The sequence below is a fragment of the Papio anubis genome, chromosome 17 (genome assembly GCF_008728515.1).
Source record: "Papio anubis isolate 15944 chromosome 17, Panubis1.0, whole genome shotgun sequence".
Taxonomy (NCBI): Eukaryota; Metazoa; Chordata; class Mammalia; order Primates; family Cercopithecidae; genus Papio; species Papio anubis.
This window is the reverse complement of record NC_044992.1, coordinates 7,868,101-7,891,729: the sequence shown is the minus strand read 5'-3', so window position 1 is coordinate 7,891,729 and position 23,629 is coordinate 7,868,101. Positions and strand designations below refer to the sequence as shown.

The window sequence follows — 23,629 nt, the reverse complement described above, 5'->3', positions numbered from 1 at the left end:
CTAAGATTACAGGTGCATGCCACCACACCCAGCCAGGATTTTTTTTTTGTCTTTCTTTTTTTTGAGGCAGAGTCTCACTCTGTTGCCCAGGCTGGAGTGCAGTGGCACAATCTGGGCTCACTGCAGCCTCCACCTCCCCAGTTCAAGCAATTCTGCCTCAGCCTCCTCAGTAGCTGGGACTACAGGCGCGCACTGCTACGCCCGGCTAATTTTTTTTTTTTTTTTGGAGACAGAGTCTCACGCTGTTGCCTAGGCTATAGTGCAGTGGCATGATCTGGGCTCACTGTGACCTCCGCCTCACAGGTTCAAGCGATTCTCCTGCCTCAGCCTCCAAGTAGCCAGGACTACAGGCACGCACCCCCACAAACCCAGCTAATTTTTGTATTTTTTAGTAGGGATGGGGTTTCACCATATTGGCCAGGCTGGTCTCAAACTCCTGACCTCGTGATCCACTCGACTCAGCCTCCCAAAGTGCTGGGATTACAGGCGTGAGCCATCGTGCACGGCTGGACTTACCTTTGTAAGAGACACAGTTCTACTCATTATAGTCAATAGAAAAATATGGGCCGGGCGCGGTGGCTCAAGCCTGTAATCCCAGCACTTTGGGAGGCCGAGACGGGCGGATCACGAGGTCAGGAGATGGAGACCATCCTGGCTAACACGGTGAAACCCCGTCTCTACTAAAAAATACAAAAAACTAGCCGGGCGAGGTGGCGGGCGCCTGTAGTCCCAGCTACTCGGGAGGCTGAGGCAGGAGAATGGCATGAATCCGGGAGGTGGAGCTTGCAGTGAGCTGAGATCCAGCCACTGCACTCCAGCCTGGGCGACAGAACACAGCTCCATCTCAGAAAAAAAAGTAGATGAAGGAAAAGTAATGAGAAGAAAAGAGGTTCATCTAAGACGCCATAGAGACTGGCCACCTTACCAACTGGGCTTTGTTTCCCACTTCAGGAGAAACCGTATGTGCCATCCCTTTTCTCAGAGCATTATGCACAGAGAATTGTGTAACTGCATGAAACATATATTAAAATTCGGTCAGAAGTAAGATATGACTGGAATTTGGGTATGCGTCTGCCACTTGTCTGTGTCTCAAGCACTTAAAAACATATCCTATTCCTGGCACAGTTCAGTGCGTTTCGGGAAGTGACCAATAGTCAGGGAAACAATCGAGGTTTCTGGAACAAAATGCAAGAGTTGGCCTGAGATCATTGCTCTACCTAGAGAGGAGGAGGGCAAGGCCAGTCTGGGTCAGGGTTCAGAGTAAGGATGACTGACCCAGCCACAGGGGAGGACAGTGCTCAGGACCTGTGTACTCCTACGTTCCCAACGCCGAAGACAGCGTGCCTAGCCCATGGAAGGTGTTCAGTGAATTTAATGAATAAATGATTCTACTAAAATGGGCACGGGGAAGGAGAAAGGGCCTGCAGTCTTTTATTCTTTTTATTTTATTTTATTTTTTTTATTTATTATTTTTTTTTTATTTTGAGATGGAGTCTCGCACTGTCGCCTGGGCTGGAGTGCAATGGCACGATCTTGGCTCACTGCAGCCTCCGTCTTCCAGGTTCAAGTGATTCTCCTGCCTCGGCCTCACGAGTAGCTGGGATTACAGGCACCCACCAGCACGCCCGGCTAATTTTTTGCGTTTTTAGTAGACACGGGGTTCCACTATGTTGGCCAGGCTGATCTCGAACGCCTGACCTCATGATCCACCTGCCTTGGCCTCCCAAAGGGCTGGGATTACAGGTGTGAGCCACCGCGCCCGGCCAGTCTTTTATTTATACAGGTGTCCTTCCTGCACATCCCAGAGCCATCTAAGACCCATCCTGATTGTCACTGATGCCAGTTCCCTCTTCTGTAAGGGGCAGTAACACGCCAGTGCTGCTGGCGTGCACTGGATCGTCCTGAGAGACAAGCGAGATTCTGCATGTGAAGGAGCTTTCTCTCTGAATGGTGAAGTTCTACAATGCGACTCATCTTTGCCGCGAGCAGACCCTGTCCTCCACGTGAGAGTGGGAGAGCTCTGCTCACTGCCATTTCTTCTCAGATTCAGCAGTGTGAAGTTGGAAGGGATCCAGGGAAGCCGCATTATTATTACATAGGAAGTGACATCACTTCCCAGCTTGTTTTGGGGGACCAAAATCTTGCTCTGTTCTTGGCCAGCACCTTACTTTCCATCCCCCTTCCAACCCATTGTCTTTCTTTGTAACTCGGCCCAACAGGTCTGGGAGGCCCAACTTTGACTGAGGATGTTACCTTCCCCTCCCCAGTGCTGACCTCCTCCCTCCTAGTTACTTGGCATACCGGGAACCACATCATCAACTCGTGGGTAAAAGGTGACACATGAGCCATAACACTGCTTGCTTTCCCAGAGATGCCTGCAAATAACCAAGGTTTCCAGGAGCTGCCGCATCACTCTTCCTCTTTTGCATCTTAATGTTGGCAGTGGGAAAGAATGAGAGGTGGATTCCTGGACCCAGTCTTTATTTCAGCCTCTGCATTATTTCAGCATCTGGAATAGAGGTCACCAACTAGTGTGCCACAAGCTAGTCTCAGCTTGCAAATATATTTTGTCCACATAATGTTTTTAATTTTTTTTTTTTTAAACAGAGTTTTACTCTTGTCGCCCAGGCTGGAGTGCAGTGGTGCCATCTCGGCTCACCACAACCTCCATCTCCCGGGTTCAAGTGATTCTGCTGCCTCAGCCTCCCGAGTAGCTGGGATTACAGGCGCCCGCCACCACGCCCGGCTAACTTGTGTATTTTTAGTAGAGATGGGGTTTCGTCATTTTGGTCAGGCGGGTCTTGAACTCCTGACCTCAGGTGATCCACCCACCTTGGCCTCCCAAAGTACTGAGATTACAGGCATGAGCCATGGTGCCCAGCCTGTTAAATTTTTTTTTTATTAATTGCCAACTTTTTAAACACTGGAGAGTTCATATAAAAATCTGGATGTCTAGCACCTCTTGAGAATTCGGCATATGTGGCCACAGTGGGCCCACAATTTCTGCATGGCAGCAAATGAGGAGACACAGTGCACATGGCACTCTCCAAGTGGCCACTCTCAGCCACTCACATGCACATGCATTTCTGTGGCGCAGTGCTAAAGAAAGGCCAGTGCGGGGCGTGGTGCCATGCACCTGTAATCCCAGCTACTTGGGAGGCTGAAGTGGGGGGTCACTTGAACCTGGGAGGCCGAAGTTAAAGTGAGCCGTGATTGTATCACTGCACTGCAGCCTGGGTGACAGAGACCCTGTTTCCAAAAAAATAAAAAACGCCAGCAACAGAACTGTATATCTCTAGGAACTTATGATAGAAGTGACATTTCAATCAGTGGGAAGGTGCTGGATTGATTGGCTGCCCATTTGACAAAAATGAAGTCTGACCCCTAAACATTAAACATATAAAAATAACGATAAAAATATTGGGGGGCCAGGCGCAGTGACTCACGCCTGTAATCCAAGCACTTTGGGAGGCCAAGGTGGGTGGATCACCTGATGTCAGGAGTTTGAGACCAGCCTGGCCAACCTGGCGAAACCCCATCTCTACTAAAAATACAAAAATTAGCTGGATGTGGTGGCAGGCGCCTGTAATCCCAGCTACTCGGGAGGCTGAGGCAGGAGAATCACTTGAACTCAGGAGGCAGAGATTGCAGTGAAGAACCAAGATTGCACCATTGCACCCCAGCCTGGGCAACAGAGAAAGAATCTGTCTAAAAAAATATATATATATATAGGGGAAAAAATACTTTTTTGACCTTGGAGAAAAATATTAATATATTTGGCTACATAAAAGTAAATACTGGTATGGAAAAATAATGCCATTTAAAAAGCAGAAAATAGGCTAGGTACAGTGGCTTATGCCTGTAATCCCAGCACTTTAGGAGGCCAAGGTGGGTGGATCACCTGAGGTCAGGAGTTTGAGACCAACCTGGCCAAAATGGCAAAACTGCATCTCTGCTAAAAATACAAAAATTAAGCATGGTGGCAGGTGCCTGTAATCGTAGCTACTCAGGAAGCTGAGGCACAAGAATTGCTTGAATCTAGGAGGCGGAGGTTGCAGTGAGCTGAGATCGTGCCACTGCACTCTAACCTAGGTAACAGAGGAGACTCACTCTCAAAAAAGAAATTTTTGTTTTCTAAAAATCTGTTATGATTTTCTTTCTCATCCTTGGCCATTTCTTCTAGTCTCAGTTTTAGCTGTGACTTTTCTGTATAAGACTCCCTTATGCCTCTTCTAGGCTCCAGCCTTCTGACTACTATGGGCTTCTCAGAGTCAATAATCTCCCCTAACATATTCTTCCTTCTGTTTTCCACTAGTTCTACTAATGGCACCATGGGTCACCCAACCCAGAGACATCAGTGTATCATTCTCCCTCACTGCCCCTAGCTAATTTGCTAAATTATGTCATCCCTACCAGTGGCAGATTATATTTTCCAAATGTCAACGCAACAGTATATCTGTAACACATGTTCTTCTAGAACTTTGCACTTCCCTATCAAGAGATGGAGTTTTTATCATCCCTCCTTGAACCTAGGCAGAAATTTGTTCTTGCCTTGACCAGTCTAGTACGAAAAAGTAATAATATGTGGCTTCTGAGGCTGCTATAAAAATACTACCTCACTCTCTTGGAATGGTTACTCTTGAAACCCCGTCACCATGTTGTGAGGAAGCCCAAGCCACATCAAGAGGAGCCAAAGCCCTGGGCCCTCAGCCCTGGCTGAGCTCTTAGCCAACAGACAGAACCAATCTGCCAACCATATGAGTGAGCCATCTTAAAAGCAGACTCTTGGCCAGGCGCAATGGCTCACACCTGTAATCTAAGCACTTTGGGAGACCAAGGCGGGTGGAACACGAGGTCAGGAGATTGAGACCATCCTGGCTAACACAGTGAAACCCCGTCTCTACTAAAAATACAAAAAATTAGCCGGGATGTGGTGGCAGGTGCCTGTACTCCCAGCTACTCGGCAGGCTGAGGCAGAAGAATGATGTGAACCTGGGAGGCGGAGCTTGCAGTGAGCCGAGATCACGGCTCTGCACTCCTGGGTGACAGAGCGAGACTGCGTCTGAAGAAAAAAAAAAAAGAATCTCCAATGGGCCAGGTGCGGTGGCTCATGCCTGTAGTCCAAGCACTTTGGGAGGCTGAGACAGGAGGATTGCTTGAGCCACAGGGTTCGATACCAGCCTGGGCAACATAGTGAAGCATGGTATTAGCCAGGTATGGTGGCTCGCATTGTAGGCCCAGCTACTTGGGTGGCTGAGGTGGAAGGATCTCTTGAGCCCAGGAGGTTAAGGCTGCAGTGAGCTACAATTGCACCATAGCGCTTCAGGGGGAAAAAAAAAAAAAGAATCTGCAGTGGTCCCCCATTACTCACAGGATAACAACTTAAACCTGGCATCCAAGTTGGACTGTCATATGGTCCCAACTACCTTTGTGGCTTTGGAATTGAGGCATCAGGTCTAGGCACATGAATTTCCTGGTTGCACTTGTTTTGTGTGGCGTGGCAGGAAGAAACTCAGGCCATCGGCTACTCTAGACACTGCCAGAGTCACTTATTCTTTCCAGAACTTGGCTTCTTCATCTAAGGTGAGAGACAATTGAACCAACTCGTATTAAAGTTCTCTTCCAGTTCTGCCCTGTGTAGTGTGAAAACTGTCATCTTGTACTTTTGTACTTCCTACCTCATCTAGAACCCCGGCCTGAGCTTCCTGCCAGGGGGCGTGTCCCCACTTCCGAGATGGAGAGAAGATGGGAGACTTAGAGATGAACGCTTTCTGTGAATGTTCTCTGTTTACCCACTTTTTCAGAACTAGCTTTGGCCTTATATTGTGGAATAGAATCTGTTTGTCTGCAGCTCTAGGGGTAGAAGGAACATTTTCTTCTGATATTTCTGAGATCCCTCTTACCAATGGTTTTTTGAGACTAAGCATTGGAATGTCATTAGTACTGAGAAGGAAGGGCAGCTGAGGAGGCAACCGAGAAGCTCAGACTTACGTTCCTGCTTCCAAATTATTTTGCATGCTTTCTGGACGTCAGTACAACAGACCATTGAAGTATGGTTTGCCAAGCTTAGGTTCAATCACGGCATGAGCCCATTACCTCTGTAGTTACTTTAACCTTCTTCAATTTGGTGACTTCGGGTTGTTGAATTGTAAGGGGGAAAGGTTTTTTGTTTTGTTTTGTTTGTTTTAGTTTGTGATTTACAGTTCTTCCTTCCATTTGTTTTGTGAAAGCTTTACAGAAATTGATCTGAAACTTGAGATACTTTGAGATATAAAAGAGCAAGAGTTATCCCAGGACTTTCATTCAGAACGTTGACTGATGGCAAAACAAGTTTGTCCCTGGAATCTTCAGAATTTTCTTCAGAATTCTGTCCCTTTGAACTTACTGAATTTGGTTTCTTTTTTAGTTCCTGGTTCTTCCTTATTTTTATCATGGTGCTAATCTTTGTTTACCCAGGTTCTGACATTTTTACCCTAGAATTAATTGCCCCAGATGGTCGACTCTACTGTGTTTTCCAAGCAAACAAAGTAGGCAGGAAACGTGAGCTTCCTGCACAAATTGCTTTTCCGTTTTAATATGAGACTTTGCCTTTTAGAATCATATTTTTCGTATGTTTGCTTTTCTTAGTTATAATTGATTATTATTATTATTTGGTTTAAATCTAGTCAGAGTTTCCCTTTTCCATTTAAAATTTGGTCCTGATATTTTGCTTTTTGCTTCCCCACATCTCAATTTGTTCAGTCTTATTGTTCTATTTAATTTGAATTGCTACATCCTTTCTGTTGACTAGCTCCTCTTGATCAGAATAACTTTTCCACACCTGGAACTTTGGCGTAGGAGTTCTCTTCACTTTTATGCATTTCCCGTGACATTACAGGGTGAGTACGTAGCAGATGAGTGCTTGTGAGCCTTTCCTCTGGGTTTCACACAGATAGCTCACTCCTAACTTTGGTGAGTCATTCAGTGGCCAGGTGTTTGCCTCTTTCCTCCTCCCCACTCTACCCCCACAATTCAGTGTACTGTTCTTTGAATGACATCCCCTCTGTTTTTGCCTCTCTTTCTCCTGATTGCAATGGCCGGAATGCTGGAAATGGCTGCCTTAAATGTAGGGACCATTAGGATCTCGCTCAATACAGAACCCAGGTCACCTGTAATAACACAGCTGCCTCCCAGTCCTGAAACCCTGCCTTTCTGCCCTGAGTGGGGTGCAGAGAACCAGTCCAGACACCTGAAACTGCCACCCTTCTTCATCTCCAGATGCAGGGGCTCTCTGTATCAGGAAGAGAGCCTCTCTGAAAATCCACTGTCATTCTGGGCTTTTTCTTGACCAGCTCTCCTTGCCTACCCCTTCTCTAGCCTGTCAGTTTCACTCATTCATTGGACATTTATAAGCACTAAGTATGTACCAGGCATCCTGCTGGCCTTTGGAGGTACCAACAGGTAAAGAGACTGCTAAATGCAGAAAAATGGGCACAGAGTAAAGACTTGTAAGTCTGTAAAGGAGTGCTCAGTGAGAAGTCACACAAGCTAAGTTTCTTTTTTTTTTTTTTTTGAGACGGAGTCGCTCTGTCGCCCAGGCTGGAGTGCAGTGGTGCGATCTTGGCTCACTGCAAGCTCCGCCTTCCGGGTTCACGCCATTCTCCTGCCTCAGCCTCCCGAGTAGCTGGGACTACAGGCGCCCACCACCACGCCCGGTTAATTTTTTGTATTTTCGGTAGAGTTGGGATTTCACCGTGTTAGCCAGGATGGCCACGATCTCCTGACCTCGTGATCCACCCGCCTCGGCCTCCCAAAGTACTGGGATTGCAGGTGTGAGCCACCACGCCCGGCCGAGCTAAGTTTCAAAGGACCATCTGCAGATCACTGCTGAACATTCTCCATCCTGCCTACTTTGTATTATAAGAGGACTTCTTGCAGGGGAAGTATGGTCAGCAGGATCCTCACTCAGAGACCTGGCAGACACCACCTTAACCCGGTGATCAAAGTTAACCTCACCAGTATATGTGCAACTACTGCTGCCCCGACAGGATGCACTGAGAACGTTTCTGTGACATTTCTACCACAGATACGCTACTTGCATCCAATTATGAAGAGACAAGAGACAAACCCAGATTGAGGGGCATTCTGCAAAATAATTGCCCTGTACTCTTTAAAAAATGGCAATGTTGAGAAAGACAAAGAAAGACTCAGGCGCTATTCCAGTTAAAGTAGGCTAGAGACATGGGAACCAAACACAATGCATGATCCAGGATATTCTTTTATTACAACGAGCATCATTGGGACAGTTGGCAAAATGTGAATATTGTCTGAAGATTATAATATTGTATCAAAGTTAATTTCCTGATCTTGAGGATTGTACTGTGGTTATGTAAGAGAATGTCCTTGTTTTTAGGAAATAGATGTTGAAATATCTTGAGATAAAGAGCATTATGTCGGCGATTTATTATCAAATAGTACAGGAAAATGAGTGTGTGTGTGTTTGTGTGTGTGTGTGTGTGGATAGAGAGAAGGGAGGGACAGAGAGATATAAAACAAATGCAGCTGGATGCAGTGGCTCATGCCTATAATCCCAGCACTTTGGGAAGCCGAGGCGGGCAGATCACGAGGTCAGAAGTTCGAGACCAGCCTGACCAACATGGTGAAACCGTCTCTACTAAAAATACAAAAATTGGCCGGGCGTGGTGACACGCACCTGTAATCCCAGCTACTGAGGAAGCTGAGGCAGGAGAATTGCTTGAACCCAGGAGGTGGAGGTTGCAGTGAGCCGAGATCGTGCCACTGCACTCCAGCCTGGGAACAGAGCAAGACTCCTTCTCAAAAAAAAAAAAAGCAGTAAAATGTTAACATTTGTGGGGAATCTGCGTGAAGAGTGGGAATTCTTTGTACGATTCTTGCAACTTTTCTGTAAGTCTACAATTACATCCAAAAAAAGTTAGAAGAATTGACAAGTTCCCACCAAAGAGGAGAGACAGCTTTGAACACGGAAATATAGCTCAGTAACTTGGCAGTTTGTTTTTTAGCCTGCAAAGGCAGTATTCATGTGAGTGAGAGTCACTTGTCTTCAAGTCCTGGCATTTTATGTAGCGGATCCCAAAAGCTGCCTGAAAGCCCCCAGGCCTTATGTCGTTTCCCCTTCTGTTCACAGGTATCTTCCAGGCACTCACTAGAATATGGTGTCTGATAAGTTTCTCAGCTAACCAGGCATGGAACCAGAATTCTCAGCGATACCAAGGACGGTTTCTATCGCACTGACCAGGCTTCACCCTAGACAGTGGTCCCCTACTGAGAACAAGTCTTCCTTTCCCCTGGCTACAAAATAGGGATTCCTGGCCTATTTCTGCCAAATGCTCTATGGAAGCAGAAAATCATAAGTCTTGTGTTTTCTCCATTATAGAAAATTAGGCCAGGTGCGGCAGCTCATGCCCGTAATCCCAGCACTTTGGGAGGCCGAGGTGGGTGGATCGCTTGAGGTCAGGAGTTCAAGACCAGCCTGGCCAACATGCTGAAACCCTGTCTCTGCTAAAAATACAAAACTTAGCCAGGTGAGGTGGCGGACATCTATAACCCCAGCTACTCAGGAGGCTGAGGCAAGAGAATCACTTCAACCTGGGAGGCGGAGATTGCGCCACTGCACTCCAGCCTGGGCAACAGAGCGAGACTCTGTCTCCATTAAAAAAAAAAAAAAGAAAGAAAAAATAAATACTATTCCCTCTTTCTTGGCCCTTGGTTTTTGGGGTGCTTTTGTGTTGTTTAATAATGGACTTTATTTTTATTTTATTTTTATTTTCGAGACAGAGTTTCGCTCTTCTTGCCCAGGTTGGAGTGGAATGGCGCAATCTTGGCTCACTGCAACCTCCACCTTCTGGGTTCAAGCGATTCTCCTGCCTCTGCAAGTCTGTAGTTTACATTAGGGTTCACTCTTTGTGCTATGCATTCTATTGTGTGTGTGTGTGTGTGTGTTTGGAGACAGGGTCTCGCTCTATTGCCCAGGCCAGAGTGCAGTGGCACAGTCACAGTCCACTTCAGCCTCAAGCTCCTGAGCCTAAGTGATCCTTCCACCTCAGCCTGCCAAGTAACTGGGACTACAGCATGTGCCACCATGCCCGGCTCATTCTATGGGTTTTGACAAATGTAAAATTACATGTAGCTACCATTAAAGTATCATACAGAATAGTTGCACTGCCCTAAAGTCCCCTGTGCTCTAGCTAGCTATTCATCCCTCCCTTCCTACTCCCCAAACTCCTAGAGACCACTGATCTTTTTACTGTCTATAGTTTTGCCTTTTCCAAAATGTTGTATAGTTGGAATGATATAGTACGTTCCTTTTTCAGACCGTCTTCTTATACTTCACAATGTGTATTTAAGGTTCCTCCATGTCTTTTGTGGCTTGATAGTTCATTTCTTTTTTTGCACTGAGTAATATTCCATTGTCTGGATATACCACAGTTTATACATTCACCTACTGAAGGATATCCTGCTTGCTCCTAATTTTTGGCAATTATGAATAAAGCTGCTATAAACATTTGTGTGTGGTTTTTGGGTAAGCGTCAGATTTTGGTTCATTTGGATAAACAGGAGCACAACGATCGCGAGATCATATGTTAAGAGTATGTTTAGCTTTTTAAGAAATTGCCAAACCTGCCGGGCGTGGTGGCCCACTCCTGTAATCCCAACACTTTGGGAGGCCGAGGTCAGAAGTTCGAGACCAGCCAGGCCAACATGGTGAAACCTCGTCTCCACTAAAAATGCAAAAAAAGTAACCGGGCGTGGTGGTGCACCCCTGTAATCCCAGCTACTCAGGAGGCCAAGGTGGGAGAATTGCCTGGCACCACTGCACTCCAGCCTGGGCAACAGAGCGACACACTGTCCAAAAAAAAAAAAAGAAAGAAAGAAAAGAAAAGAAATTGCCAAACTGTCTTCCAATGTCGCTGGCCATTTTGCCTTCCCACCAACAATGAATGAGCATTCCTGTTGTTCCACATCATTGCTAGCTTTTGGTGTTGTATTTTGGATTTTAACTATTTTGATAGGTGCAGTGGTATCTCATTGTTTTAATTTGCAATTCCCTTGAGAACATACTATGTTGAACATCTTTTCATATGCTTATTTGCCATATGTATATCATTTTTGGTGAGATGTCTACAGATCTTTTGCATATTTTTAAATCTTTTGCACATTTTGTATTTGGTTAGTTGAGTTTTAGGAATTCTTTGCCTGCTGTGGAAAACAGTTATCAGATGTCTTTTTTTTTTTTTTTTTTTTTTTTGAGACAGAGTCTCGCTCTGTCGCCCAGGCTGGAGTGCAGTGGCCGGATCTCAGCTCACTGCAAGCTCCGCCTCCCAGGTTCATGCCATTCTCCTGCCTCAGCCTCCCGAGTAGCTGGGACTATAGGCGCCCGCCACCTCGCCTGGCCAGTTTTTTGTACTTTTTAGTAGAAACAGGGTTTCACCGTGTTAGCCAGGATGGTCTCCATCTCCTGACCTCGTGATCCGCCCGTCTCGGCCTCCCAAAGTGCTGGGATTACAGGCTTCAGCCACCACGCCCGGCCTCAGATATGTCTTTTGCAAATCTTTTCTCCCAGTGTGTGCTTTGTCTTTTCATACTCTTGAGACACTTAATATTGTCCAGGCTGGTCTTGAACTACTGGCCACAAGTAATCCTCCATCCTCAGCCTACCCCATGGCTGGGCTTGGCCCAACACTTGGTTTTTATTTACCCTGTTTCTATTTCTCTGTTTCAGAGCTGGCTGGCTAATCTTGGCTGGAGCCAGAGACTACAAACTTGAACTAACAATGATAGAGATTTTTAAAAGAAAAAAAAAAAAAAGCTGTTTTCAAGATAAAAGTTTACTTACTCCAGTGCTGTGAAAATCAAAATCAAGATGCTTAGCACTCAGTCACTTTAGGAAACTAATAAAACTTAAGAGTTTTTTTGGTTTTTTGTGAGACAGAGTCTTGCTCTGTCACCGAGGCTGGAGTGCAGTGGTGCGATCTCGGCTCACTGCAACCTCCGCCTCCTGGGTTCAAGCGATTCTCCTGCTTCAGCCTCCCAAGTAGCTGGGATTTCAGATGCCCACTACCACACCCAGCTAATTTTTGTATTTTTAGTAGAGACAGGGTTTTGCCATGTTGGCCAGGCTGGTCTCGATATCCTGAGCTCGTAATCCACCCACCTCTGCCTCCCAAAGTGCTGGGATTACAGGAGTGAGCCACCGCACCCAGTCAAGAGTGTTCTTTTAAGACATTAGAAAAAATTAAAAATTTTTTAAAAATTTAAAAAAAAAACATTAGATCAGGCTGAGCACAGTGGTTCAGGCCTGTAATCCCAGCACTTTGGGAGGCTGAGGCAGGTGGATCACTTGAGGTCAGGAGTTCATGGCTAACATGGTGAAACCCTGTCTCTACTAAAAATACAAAAAAATTAGCCGGGCGTGGTGACACACTCCTGTAATTCAAGCTACTCTGGAGGCTGAAGCACGAGAATCTCTTGAGTCCTTGGGAGGCAGAGGTTGCAGTGAGCTGAGATTGCGCGACTGCCAGGCTGGGTGATGGAGTGAGACTCAGTCTCAAAAAAAAAAAAAAAAAGACATTAGATCAAAGATATAAAGAACATATGGTAGCCCCCCGCTTATCCACAGGAGATACAGTCCAAGATCCCCAGTGGTTGCCTGAAACCGTGGATAGTACCAAACCTTATATATACTGTTTTTTTTCCCACATACATATCCATGATAAAGTTTAATTTACAAATTAGGCACAGTAAGAGATTAACAGTAACTGATAATAAAATAGACAAATTATAATGCTCAGAATGATACGTAATTTAAAACTTAAGAATTGTTTATTTCTGAAATTTTCCACTTAATATTTTTTTTTCTTTTTTGAGACAGAGTCTTGCTTTGTTGCCCAGGCTGGAGTGCAGTGGCACAATCTCAGCTCACTGTAACCTCCGCCTCCCCAGTTCAAGTGATTCTCCTGCCTCAGCCTCCCAAGTAGCTGGGACTACAGGCATGTGCCACCACACCCAGCTAATTTTTGTATTTTTAGTAGAAACGGGGTTTCACCATGTTGGCCAGGCTGATCTTGAACTCCTGACCTCAAGTGATCCACTCACCTGGGCCTCCCAAAGTGCTGGGATTATAGGTGTGAGCCACTGCACCTGGCCATGCTTAATAACTTTGGACCCCAGTTGACCACAGGTAACTGACATCATGGAAAGCGAAGCAAAATCACCAGATACCTTGATCTTGGATTTCTTGATAATGAGAGAACTACTGATAATAAGGAACTACCAGATAGTGAGGGAACTACTATCAATTCTAATCTGTATTGAGGAACGAAGACACAATCATCAAAAGCATACCTGTGCTGTAACTTAAAATCTTTCCATTCTTTTTCTTGTTTGTTTGTTTGTTTGTTTGTTTGTTTTTCAGACAGGGTCTTACTCTGACACCCAGGGGCTCACTGCAGCTTTGACCTCCTGGGCTCAGGCAATCTTCCCACCTCAATCTCCCTTGTAGCTGGGACTACAGGCCTGTGCTACCATGCCCGGCTGATTTTGGTATTTTTTGCAGAGTCGGAGTTTCGCCACGTTCCCGAGGCTGATCTCAAACTCCTGGGCTCAACCAATCTGCCTGTCTTGGATTCCCAAAGTGCTGGGCTTCCAGGCGTGAGCCGCAACCCTGCCTCCCTTCTTCTTCTGTCAAGATTATTTGTAAATGTTTCCTTCATTATTCAGACTTCACACATTTATTGTTCTCTCTGGTGGAATATTACCAGCCTCCTCAAGCCTTGCTGTCTGATTGTAATTCAAATTAAGGTCTGCAAATCCTAGCTATGTAAGTATTGGAGTTGTCTTTATAAAGCAGAACAATTTTAGTTTCAATCTGTTTTAATCCTCCCTTTAGCCAAAGAAGTTGTGTCCATCAGCACAGTCTCAGTTACGCTAAGGTAATAAACAACCCTGAAATCCTAGATGCTTACAACAACCAGGTTAAATTCTCACTCACACTGTGTGTCTTGGTCTGCTCAGGCTGCCATTGCAAAAATCCATAGACTGGGTGCCTTAAATAGCAGAATTATTTTTCTCACAATTCTGAAGGCAATAAATTCAAGATGCAGATTCTGGCTGATTCCGTTTCTGGGGAGGGCTTCCTTCCTAGTTCAAAGGCAGCTGCCATCTAGCTATGTCTTCACACGGCCTTTCTTCAGTGCATGTTTGCAGAGAGAAAGAGACAGAGTTTTGGTGTCTCTTATAAAGAACCACTAATCCTATTGGATAGGGCGCCCACCCTTATGACGTGATTTAACCCCAATTACCTCCTAAAAAGCCCCATCTCCAAATACAGTTACATTGGGAGTAAGGGCTTCAACATATGAATTTCAGGGAAAAAACAATTTAGTCCATAGCACTACCTATCCATCAAGCATCTGCTGTGGGCTCCGCTCCATGTCTCCTCATTCCAGCACCCAGGGTGACAGATCAGCCACCTCTCTGAATGTTGTTACTGTGGCAGAGGGAATTAACACTAGTAATTAAATGTTCCACGTCCACTTCCAAATCTCCTACGAAATGTCTGTGTGGCTCAAGCTAACCTGAAACACTGCAGGAAAGAGACTTCTGGAAAATAGTTGCAGTTTAGCTAAGCTGACACAATACACCAAACAGGTAAGGAAGAAAGAATACCAATCCTAGGCCGGGCGCTGTGGCTCACATCTGTAATCCCAGCACTTTGGGAGGCCAAGGCGGGCGGATCACCTGAGGTCGGGAGTTCAAGACCAGCCTGACCAACATGGAGAAACCCTGTCTCTACTAAAAATACAAAATTAGCTGGATGTGGTGGCGCATGCCTATAAATCCCAGCTACCCAGGAGGCTGAGGCAAGAGAATCGCTTGAACCCAGGAGGCAGAGGTTGCGGTGAGCCAAGATCATGCCATCACACTCCAGCCTGGGTTGGAGTAGAGACGGAGTTTCACCATGTTGGCCAGGCTGCTCTCGAACTCCTGACGTCAGGTGATCTGCCCGCCTTGGCCTCCCAAGGGGCTGGGATTACAGGCGTGAGCCACCACGCCCGGCCCTAATTTTTTTAAATAAGGCTTCAAATAATTGCTTGGCCCTTCCCTCTCTTCCACCATGTGAAAACACAACAGAAGGCACCATCTTGGAAACACACAGCAAGCCCTCACTAGGCACGGAATCTGCTGGTGCCTTGATCTTAAAGTTCCCAGAATCTAGAATTGTGAAAAATAAATTTCTGTTCTTTATAAATTATCCAGTCTCAGGTACTTTGTTAGAGAGTGCAAATGGACCAAGACATTCAATTAAAATACATTTTAGACTGAGTACAGTGGTTCATGCCTGTAATCCCAGTGCTTTGGGAGGCTGAGGCAGGAGGATCACTTGATGCTGGGAGTTCGAGACCAGCCTGGGCAACATGATGAGCTCCCTTCCGCCATCTCCAAAAACACTTTTTTTTTTTTTTTTTTTTGAGACAGAGTCTCGCTCTGTTGCCCAGGCTGGAGTGCAGAGGCGTGATCTCGGCTCACTGCAAGCTCCGCCTCCCAGGTTCACACCATTCTCCTGCCTCAGCCTTCTGAGTAGCTAGGACTACAGGTGTGTCCCTGCACTCCTGCAGCTGCCTGGTATCGTGGTTTCATCTGGAGGGATAGACATGACCCAGATCAGCTATGGATGCTCTCTTGGGAGGCTGGCCTCTCTGGGCAACATGTCCAAAGCCTGATGGGCATTGCCAGCACTCCCCAAGCTGGCTTTAAAACCCAAATGTGCAACTTACCTTTTGGACCTAACCCGAATGCTTTCCTTTGTCGCCATGTTTTATTCCTGCTGTTACATAGTGGAGGGTGTGGGAGGCTTGGGTGGAAAGCTATAGCAGCCAGGGTGGATGGTGGTTTCCAGGGCACAGGCCCTATGCATTCTGTCATCGGAGCTGGACACAGAGGGTGGGACTGCCGCCCAGGACACATACCTGGGCGAACCACCTGTGCTGTGGTGCTCGTTGTTCAACCTGCCTCTTATCTTTGAGCCTTTTGGCTTTTGAATCCTTCACTATGCTTAAGCCAACAAGATGGTAGGTGATATTTCTCTCCTAATCAGCGCTACCTCCTCCACCCACTAACTAGCAAATGTTGGGTCAGAGATAACAAAGAAAAAGAGGCGTAGCTCTCCAGAGGTATTTGCCCATGTACAAGTATGCTCTGGTAGAGGTTGGGCAGGTTTAGGGACTAGCAGGTGCCAAAAGGCTCCTGGGCAGCAAGAACTGGAAAACAAACTTGTTCTTTCTCCTTTCCTCTCCCTCCTCCTCTAGCTTGCCTCAACAACAGCCAGATATGAGAAAGAAGAGACGGACAGTTTATTCCACATCACTCAAGCTCAATCAAGTCAGGCAGAAAGCAGAGGAGTGCAAAGCTGGTCCAGCATCCTCCCTTTCTCATTCCTTGCAATGATGAGGACCAACCTATTCAAGGGCTGTGGGGAGGATGAGGAGACAGGGTCAGAGGAATGGACTGAACTTGGTGCCAGGAGCTCAGAAAAGGTTACAGGTGTGTATCCTTCCGCTCAGGATCCAGGACTCCCTCCTGGGTGATGGGGGTATCTGTGATCATCTGTGCCCTTGGAGATTCTTCTGCTGAGCCGAAACTGCTGCTGCAGGACACGGTGGCACTGGGGTGGCTCAGAATCAGACTCCAGAAACTTTTATGGTTGAAGTAGCAAAGGATCGCTGGGAAAGGACAGGGACAGGGGAGAGGAAAGTTGTGACTGGGAGGTAAAGTGACAAGCAGGGTAAGGCCAAAGGGAAGATAAGACCCTAAAAATCTAACCCTGGGGATCGCCAGCCTCTTCCCTCCACACTTTCCCTGACCTAACTTTCCCATGTCCCTTCCTTCCCCCAGGGCCCTCTGGCCACTCACCGCAGCTGACATATAGGATAAGCACCAGCCAACCAATGAAATAGCTCCATCCGATGGGGATGGATACATTCCTCTCCACCTCGAAGATCCAGATGTTAATGGGGAACAGCATGAGGGTGAAGAAGATGAAGGTCACTAGGAGACAGGAAGCAGAGGGTCTCGTTGTCATGCAAGAGTCCCACAGGAGGGTCTTCCTCATCTGCTGGGCTAGAGCCACAAACCACATCACCACGCACAGAGTGACTGGCCCCTGAGGTTCCAGGAGTCAACCCCTCCATTTCTACCTCTCCTGTGACCAGGAAATGATGTAACTCGATTCTCAGCTCTGTTCTCCCACCACCCACAAAACCCCCACACCACCCCCAAAGAAGAGGGAGAAGTGCCCAGGAAGATGTGGGTTAGGAAAACAAAGGACTTTTTCCAGAGCTAAGAGGCACCTTCACAGAAGCTCAAGATGGTCCCGACCAAGCCGACAATGGGCAATTTCTGAACAGCGGGCAGGTAGGGCAGGTGCAACCAGATGGTGAGGATGAGGCCCAGCCCCAGGGTCAGGTTGAAGCTTAACTTAGCCACCTTAAACATGGGCTGATTTGTCCACAGCTTAAAACTGTCTGGGGAAAATGACAAACAAAAAGATCAACTAAGGATTCACAAAAGACGAAACATAAAAATGAAGAGATACAAGAAAACGTACCACCGGGCGCGGTGACTCAGGCCTGTAATCCCAGCATGTTGGGAGGCCGAGGCAGGTGGGTCACAAGGTCAGGAGTTCAAGACCAGCCTGGCCAACATAGTGAAACCCCGTCTCTACTAAAACTACAAAAAGTAGCTGGGCATGGTGGTGTGTGCCTGTAGTCCCAGCTACTCAGGAGGCTGAGGCAGGAGAATCGCTTGAACCTGGGAGGCGGAGATTGCGGTGAGCCACTGCACTCCAGCCTGGTCAATAGAGCGAGACTCCACCTACAAAAACAAACAAAGAAACAAAAAGACAGAAAGAAAATGTACGGGCCCATTAATAACCAAAGAAATGCACATTTGAAGTAACACTGAAATATTGCTTTCACTTCTTTTTTTTTTTTTTTTTTTGAGACGGAGTCTGGCTCTGTGGCCCAGGCTGGAGTTCAGTGGCACGATCTCAGCTCACTGCAAGCTCCGCCTCCCAGGTTCACGCCATTCTCCTGCCTCAGCCTCCCGAGTAGCTGGGACTACAGGCGCCCGCCACCACGCCCGGCTAATTTTTAGTATTTTTTTTTTAGTAGAGACGGGATTTCACCATGTTAGCCAGGATGGTCTCAATCTCCTGACCTCATGTTCTGCCCACCTCGTGTTCTGTCTCCCAAAGTGCTGGGATTACAGGCATGAGCCACCGCGCCCAGCAGCTTTCACTTCTTAAATAAGCCAAGATCCTTGATATGGAGATTGTTTGATAATCTCAACTGCATGCAAATGAATACCTCAACAGAAAAGAAAATGGACAGAGGACTTAAACTGCAGTTCTCCAAAGAAGGAGTACAAATGTCTGATCAACATATGAAGCTCAACACAAAGAATTGCTAATTAAATGTGATTTGTGAAAAACCATCGAGGCCGAGCACGGTGGCTCACACCCGTAATCCCAGCACTTTAGGAAGCTGAGGTGGGAGGATCTCTTGAGCCTAAGGGTTTGAGACCAGCCTGGACAACATAGGGAGGCCCTGTCTCTTTGAAAATATACAACTGGAGCCGGGTATGGAGGCTCATGCCTGTAATCCTAGCCCTTTGGGAGGCTGAGGTGGGCGGGTCACTTGAGATCAGGAGTTCGAGACCAGCCTGACCGATATGGTGAAACCCCATCTCTACTAAAAATACAAAACTGAGCGGGGCATGGTGGCACGTGCCTGTAATCCCAGCTACTTGGAAGCTGAGACAGGAGAATTGCTTGATCCCGGGAGGCCAAGTTTGCAGTGAGCTGAGATCATACCACTGCACCCCAGCCTGGAGGACAGAGTAAGATTCCATCACAAAAACAAAAAATATATATATATATATGTATATATAAATATATACACACACACACACACTTGGCTGGGCACAGTGGCTCACACCTGTAATGCCAGCACTTTGGGAGAGCAAGGTGGGCAGACCACAAGGTCAGGAGATCAAGACCATCCTGGCCAACATGGTGAAACCCATCTCTACATACATGTATATATAAACTGTCAAATTAGCAAAGATCAAAATAAGATTGATAACACCTAGTATAGGAGAGTATATAGAGAAAAGAGGTCCTCTCGCACACTCCTGGTGGGCAGCATTTGTGATGAATGATCTGGCATAAAAGATCCAGAAAATCTACATTCTTTTACCGTACAATGCTGCTTCTTGGAATTTATGTTAAGGAATAATCAGATATCTGCAGCAAAATCTGGGTACAAGAATGTTCTTTGCAGAGGTATTAATATGTCGGCCAAGCATGCTGGCTCATGCCTGTAATCCCAGTACTTTGAGAGGCTGAGGTGGGTGGATCACTTGAGGTCAGGAGTTTGAAACCAGCCTGGCCAACATGGTAAAAACCCTGTCTCTACTAAAAATACAAAAATTAGCCAGGTGTGGTGGCACCTGTCTGTAGTCTCAGCTACTGGGGAGGCTGAGGTGGGCGGATCGCTTGAGCCCAGGAGGCAGGGGTTACAGTGAGCCGAGATCACGCCACTGCACTCCAACCTGGGCAACAGAGTGAGACTCTGTCTCAAAAAAAAGAGTCCAATAAGCCCCTTGATTTACAAGAGATTTGTAAAATAAATTATACTATACCCATACATTGGGTTATTGTGTGTTCATTTAAAATGGTGATAGGTGATAGACTAGGCACAATGGTTCACACCAGTAATTCCAACACTTTGCAGGGTGGAGGCAGGAGGATCACTTGAGCCCAGGAGTTGGAGACCAGCCTGGGCAGCATCGGGAGATCCTGGTCTCTACAAATTTAAAAAAAAAAAAAAGTAGCCAGGCATGATGGCATGCACCTGTGGTTCCAGCTACCTGGGAGCTTCGAGGTGGGAGGATCACTCGGGCCCAGGAGTTCGAGGCTGCAGTGCAATAAACTACAATCACACCACTGCACACCATCCTGGGTGACAGAGTGAGACACTGTCTCACAATAAAAATAAAAATAGGCCGGGCGCGGTGGCTCAAGCCTGTAATCCCAGCACTTTGGGAGGCCGAGACGGGCGGATCACGAGGTCAAGAGATCGAGACCATCCTGGCTAACACAGTGAAACCCTGTCTCTACTAAAAAAATACAAAAAACTAGCCGGGCGAGGTGGCGGGCGCCTGTAGTCCCAGCTACTCAGGAGGCTGAGGCAGGAGAATGGCGTGAACCCGGGAGGCGGAGCTTGCAGTGAGCTGAGATCCGGCCACTGCACCCCAGCCTGGGCGACAGAGCGAGACTCCGTCTCAAAAAGAAAAAAAAATAAAAATAAAAATAGATGCTTGTCTCTGAATAGAGTGCCTCTGGAAAGAAACAGAAGAAACTGAGGATACCAAGAGATAACAGACTCACTTCATTATACAATCCTTTGTATTATTTGAATATTCACTGTTTATACACTACCTAATCCTAATTAAATAAATTTTAAAAATCAGTGATGTTCGGCTGGATGCGGGGGCTCACACCTGTAATCCCAGCACTTTGGGAGTCCGAGGCAGGCGAACCACCTGAGGTCAGGAGTTCAAGACCAGCCTGGTCAACATGGTGAAACCCCGTCTCTACTAAAAATACAAAAATTAGCTGGACATGGTGGCGGGGGCCTGTAATCCCAGCTACTTGAGAGGCTGAGGCCGGAGAATCACTTAAACCTGGGAGGCAGAAGTTGCAGTGACCTGAGACCGCCACTGCATTCCAGCCTGGGCAACAGAGCAAGATTCTGTCTCAAAAAAAATAAATTAATAAATTAAAATAAATTAAATTAGGCCGGGCGCGGTGGCTCAAGCCTGTAATCCCAGCACTTTGGGAGGCCGAGAAGGGCGGATCACGAGGTCAGGAGATCAAGACCATCCTGGCTAACACGGTGAAACCCCGTCTCTACTAAAAAAATGCAAAAAACTAGCCGGGCGAGGTGGCGGTCGCCTGTAGTCCCAGCTACTCGGGAGGCTGAGGCAGGAGAATGGCGTAAACCCGGGAGGCGGAGCTTGCAGTGAGCTGAGATCCAGCCACTGCACTCCAGCCCGGATGACAGAGCGAGACTCCGTCTCAAAAAAATAAATAAATTAATTAATTAATTAATTTAATTAAACAAATAAATAAATAAATAAAAATAAAAAGCCTGGCTGTCTTTGAGTAGCTCCATAGAGCAAGGCGCCTACATGAGTTTCAGAGCCAGACACACCTGAGTTGCAATTCCAAACCTGCCATTATTAGGTTGATCCATATGAAATGGCTCCTTTTGTAGGTGAAAAAGCAGTCAAATATTAGCATGTCATTTGGTTCAATCTACTAGCTTTATGACCCTGAGCAAGGTACTTAATCTCACTGAGTCCCAATTTTCTCATCTCTAAAATAGGGATAATTATCTCTATCCTTAGGGTTGACTGAGGACTAAATCGAACAAATGAAGGAAGTGTACAATGAAGGATAGCTTTTGTTTCCCCAAATTTATTATAATAAGGACATAATACTTTCATAATTTATTATATGAATACTTTCATATTCATATAATAAGGGTATAATACTTTCAGAAAATAAGAGCTGTGTGTTTTTTTTCATGCTAAGGAAAGTGAAAAAATTGAAATAAGGGTCAAAAGCTCTCGTTATCCCCAGGAGCTGAGAAAGAACTCCAAATTCCTGAGGGATGAGGGAATAGCATAACCAGAGACTAACAAGAATAAGATCCAGGTGTGGTGGCCAGGGCCTGTAGTCTGAGATTCTCAGGAAGTTAAAGCAGGAGGATCCCTTGAGCCCAGAAGTTGGAAGCTGCAGTGAGCTATGATTGCACCACTGCACTCCAGCCTGGGTGACAGAGTGAGACCTTTTCTCTAAAAAAATCGGTGAAACAAACAAAAAAAAACAAGGATAAGGAACGAAGCAGCTGCAAGAATTCAGGGAAGGAAGGAACACGGAAACCAGGTATGGAAACAGGAAAATGATCCAGAAAAGCAAGGCCTGAAGCAGAAGGAAAGGAGAGCGTGTGGGATCAGGGCCCGAGAAGACACATTGCAAGGAGTCCTCTCAAAGCTCTGGGTACACAAGACTAAGGAAACCCCCATCTCACTGGGGCTCTTCTCCCTGGTAAATTAGGCGATTAATGAGTGAGTCTCTTGTGCTAAGGGTCCATGCCCCTCACAACTTTTTTTTTTTTTTTTTTTTTTTTTGAGACGGAGTTTTGCTCTTGTTACCCAGGCTGGAGTGCAGTGGTGCGGTCTCGGCTCACTGTGACCTCCGCCTGCCGGGTTCAAGCGATTCTCCTGCCTCAGTCTCCAGAGTAGCTGGGATTACAGGCATGTACCACCATGCCTGGCTAATTTTTTGTATTTTTAGTAGAGATGAGGTTTCACTGTGTTAGCCAGGATGGACTCGATCTACCCACCTGAGGTGATCCGCCTGCCTTGGCCTCCCAAAGTGCTGGGATTACAGGCGTGAGCCACAGCGCCCGGCCTGATTTTTTTTTTTTTTTTTTTGATTTTTTTTTTTTTTTTTTTTTTTTTAGAGACAGGTATCTCACTAGGTTGCCCAGGCTGGACTCAAACTCCTGGGCCCAAGCAATCCTCCCACCTCAGCCTCCTGGATAGCTGAGACCACAGGTGTACGGCACCATGACCAACTCTCTCATAGCATTCTTAGAAGCACAGATTTGGCTCTGGGTTTTATCAAAAGCAGTGACATTTTCCTTTGCACCAATCAAATCTATTTAGCCAGGCTACAGGACGAGAAATGATTGTTGGAGGTCTCAGTGCCGATGGAACTATCTTACAGGCCAAAAAGTAAAGATGACCAGGGAGAGGGAACAAGAATACATCCAGGGTGCAGATAGAGAGGCCAAGACTGGGCTGGGATTGGGGCTGGAGGGGCTCACCTTTCCCATTCTCTAAGTCAGAACAGCCCCTGGATTTGCAGAAGTGCAGGAGCCCCATAGACATAATGTGGGCTGATGTGTGGATTCTGTTGCTGACATCTACGGGCCAGCGCTGGTAGAAGCGGCTCCTAGAGAGGTACAGCCATTTCTTGGAGAAGGCCATGACCAACAGTAGGATAAAGGCAACCAGGCTGAGCTCAGAAGCCAACACCTGGGCCATCCAGTGGAAACTGTGTGCGACTCTCCATTGAAAGGGAAGCAGAGAGTTCCGGCGCTGGCTCAAGGACCCATCTTGTCCCAGCTCACCTCTGCCCCATCCTGCCTCCCCACTCTTCGTTTCCTTTTCAGGTCTCTGATGTTGGTCTCTTTCTCCTTCTGACCTAGGGAACTCATTCCCAGGGTCCTCTGCATCCATCTTGAGCACCACTTCTCCCCCTGTCTCCCTCTTCCCTCACCAGCCTCAATTGTCTCTTCTCATCTTTCAGATCTTTTCATCAGCTGCCACCATGCAGCCTGGGGTCTGAGAAAGAATGAGGAAGTCTAATAAGAGACCTTAATCTAATAAGAGACTCTTGATCCAAGAGAAGGCCCCAACCCATTCAGCAGGCCAGGTCCCCTAACTGCCACGGAATTTTCCTGGGGCACAATGAGAT

General features: G+C 46.7%; 2 protein-coding genes across 12 annotated transcripts in view; one reads left to right on the top strand and one right to left on the bottom strand.

Moving 5' to 3' along the window:
- KRBA2 (KRAB-A domain containing 2) overlaps positions 1–16,404 on the top strand; it is a 25,024-nt gene extending 8,620 nt beyond the window's left edge. The window contains exon 4 of one of the 3 annotated variants that reach the window (XM_017950342.3): positions 16,326–16,404. In XM_017950342.3, the coding sequence (XP_017805831.1) occupies positions 16,326–16,351 (26 nt within the window). In that variant the 3' untranslated portion in view covers positions 16,352–16,404. Of the gene's footprint in view, positions 1–2,219; positions 2,645–9,145; positions 9,478–16,325 lie in introns of those variants that run through there. The other 2 variants (XM_017950341.3, XM_017950340.3) reach the window with 2 other exon arrangements.
- Positions 16,349–23,629, bottom strand: ODF4 (outer dense fiber of sperm tails 4). Of its 9 annotated transcripts, XM_021928722.1 has the most exons (5): positions 23,283–23,401; positions 22,977–23,104; positions 17,367–17,540; positions 16,930–17,136; positions 16,349–16,739 (listed from the first exon to the last, which is right to left on the bottom strand). In XM_021928722.1, exons 1-5 carry the CDS (start codon positions 23,291–23,293, stop codon positions 16,555–16,557), a joined length of 705 nt encoding a protein of 234 aa, XP_021784414.1. In that variant the 5' UTR covers positions 23,294–23,401; the 3' UTR covers positions 16,349–16,554. The 9 variants fall into 9 exon arrangements, with proteins under 9 accessions (XP_021784414.1, XP_021784411.1, XP_021784412.1 ...); XM_021928719.2 differs by having other exon boundaries at positions 22,977–23,626; XM_021928720.2 differs by having other exon boundaries at positions 16,930–17,064; positions 22,977–23,624.

Coding starts and splice junctions, on each gene's coding strand:
- ODF4 (XM_021928719.2), bottom strand. CDS start 23,391: ATGGATGCAGAGGACCCTGGGAATGAGTTCCCTAGGTCAGAAGGAGAA. Junction 17,137..17,366: donor CATCTTGAGCTTCTGTGAAG/GTGCCTCTTAGC, acceptor TTGTGGCTCTAG/CCCAGCAGATGAGGAAGACC. Junction 16,740..16,929: donor TATCCTATATGTCAGCTGCG/GTGAGTGGCCAG, acceptor GTCCTTTCCCAG/CGATCCTTTGCTACTTCAAC.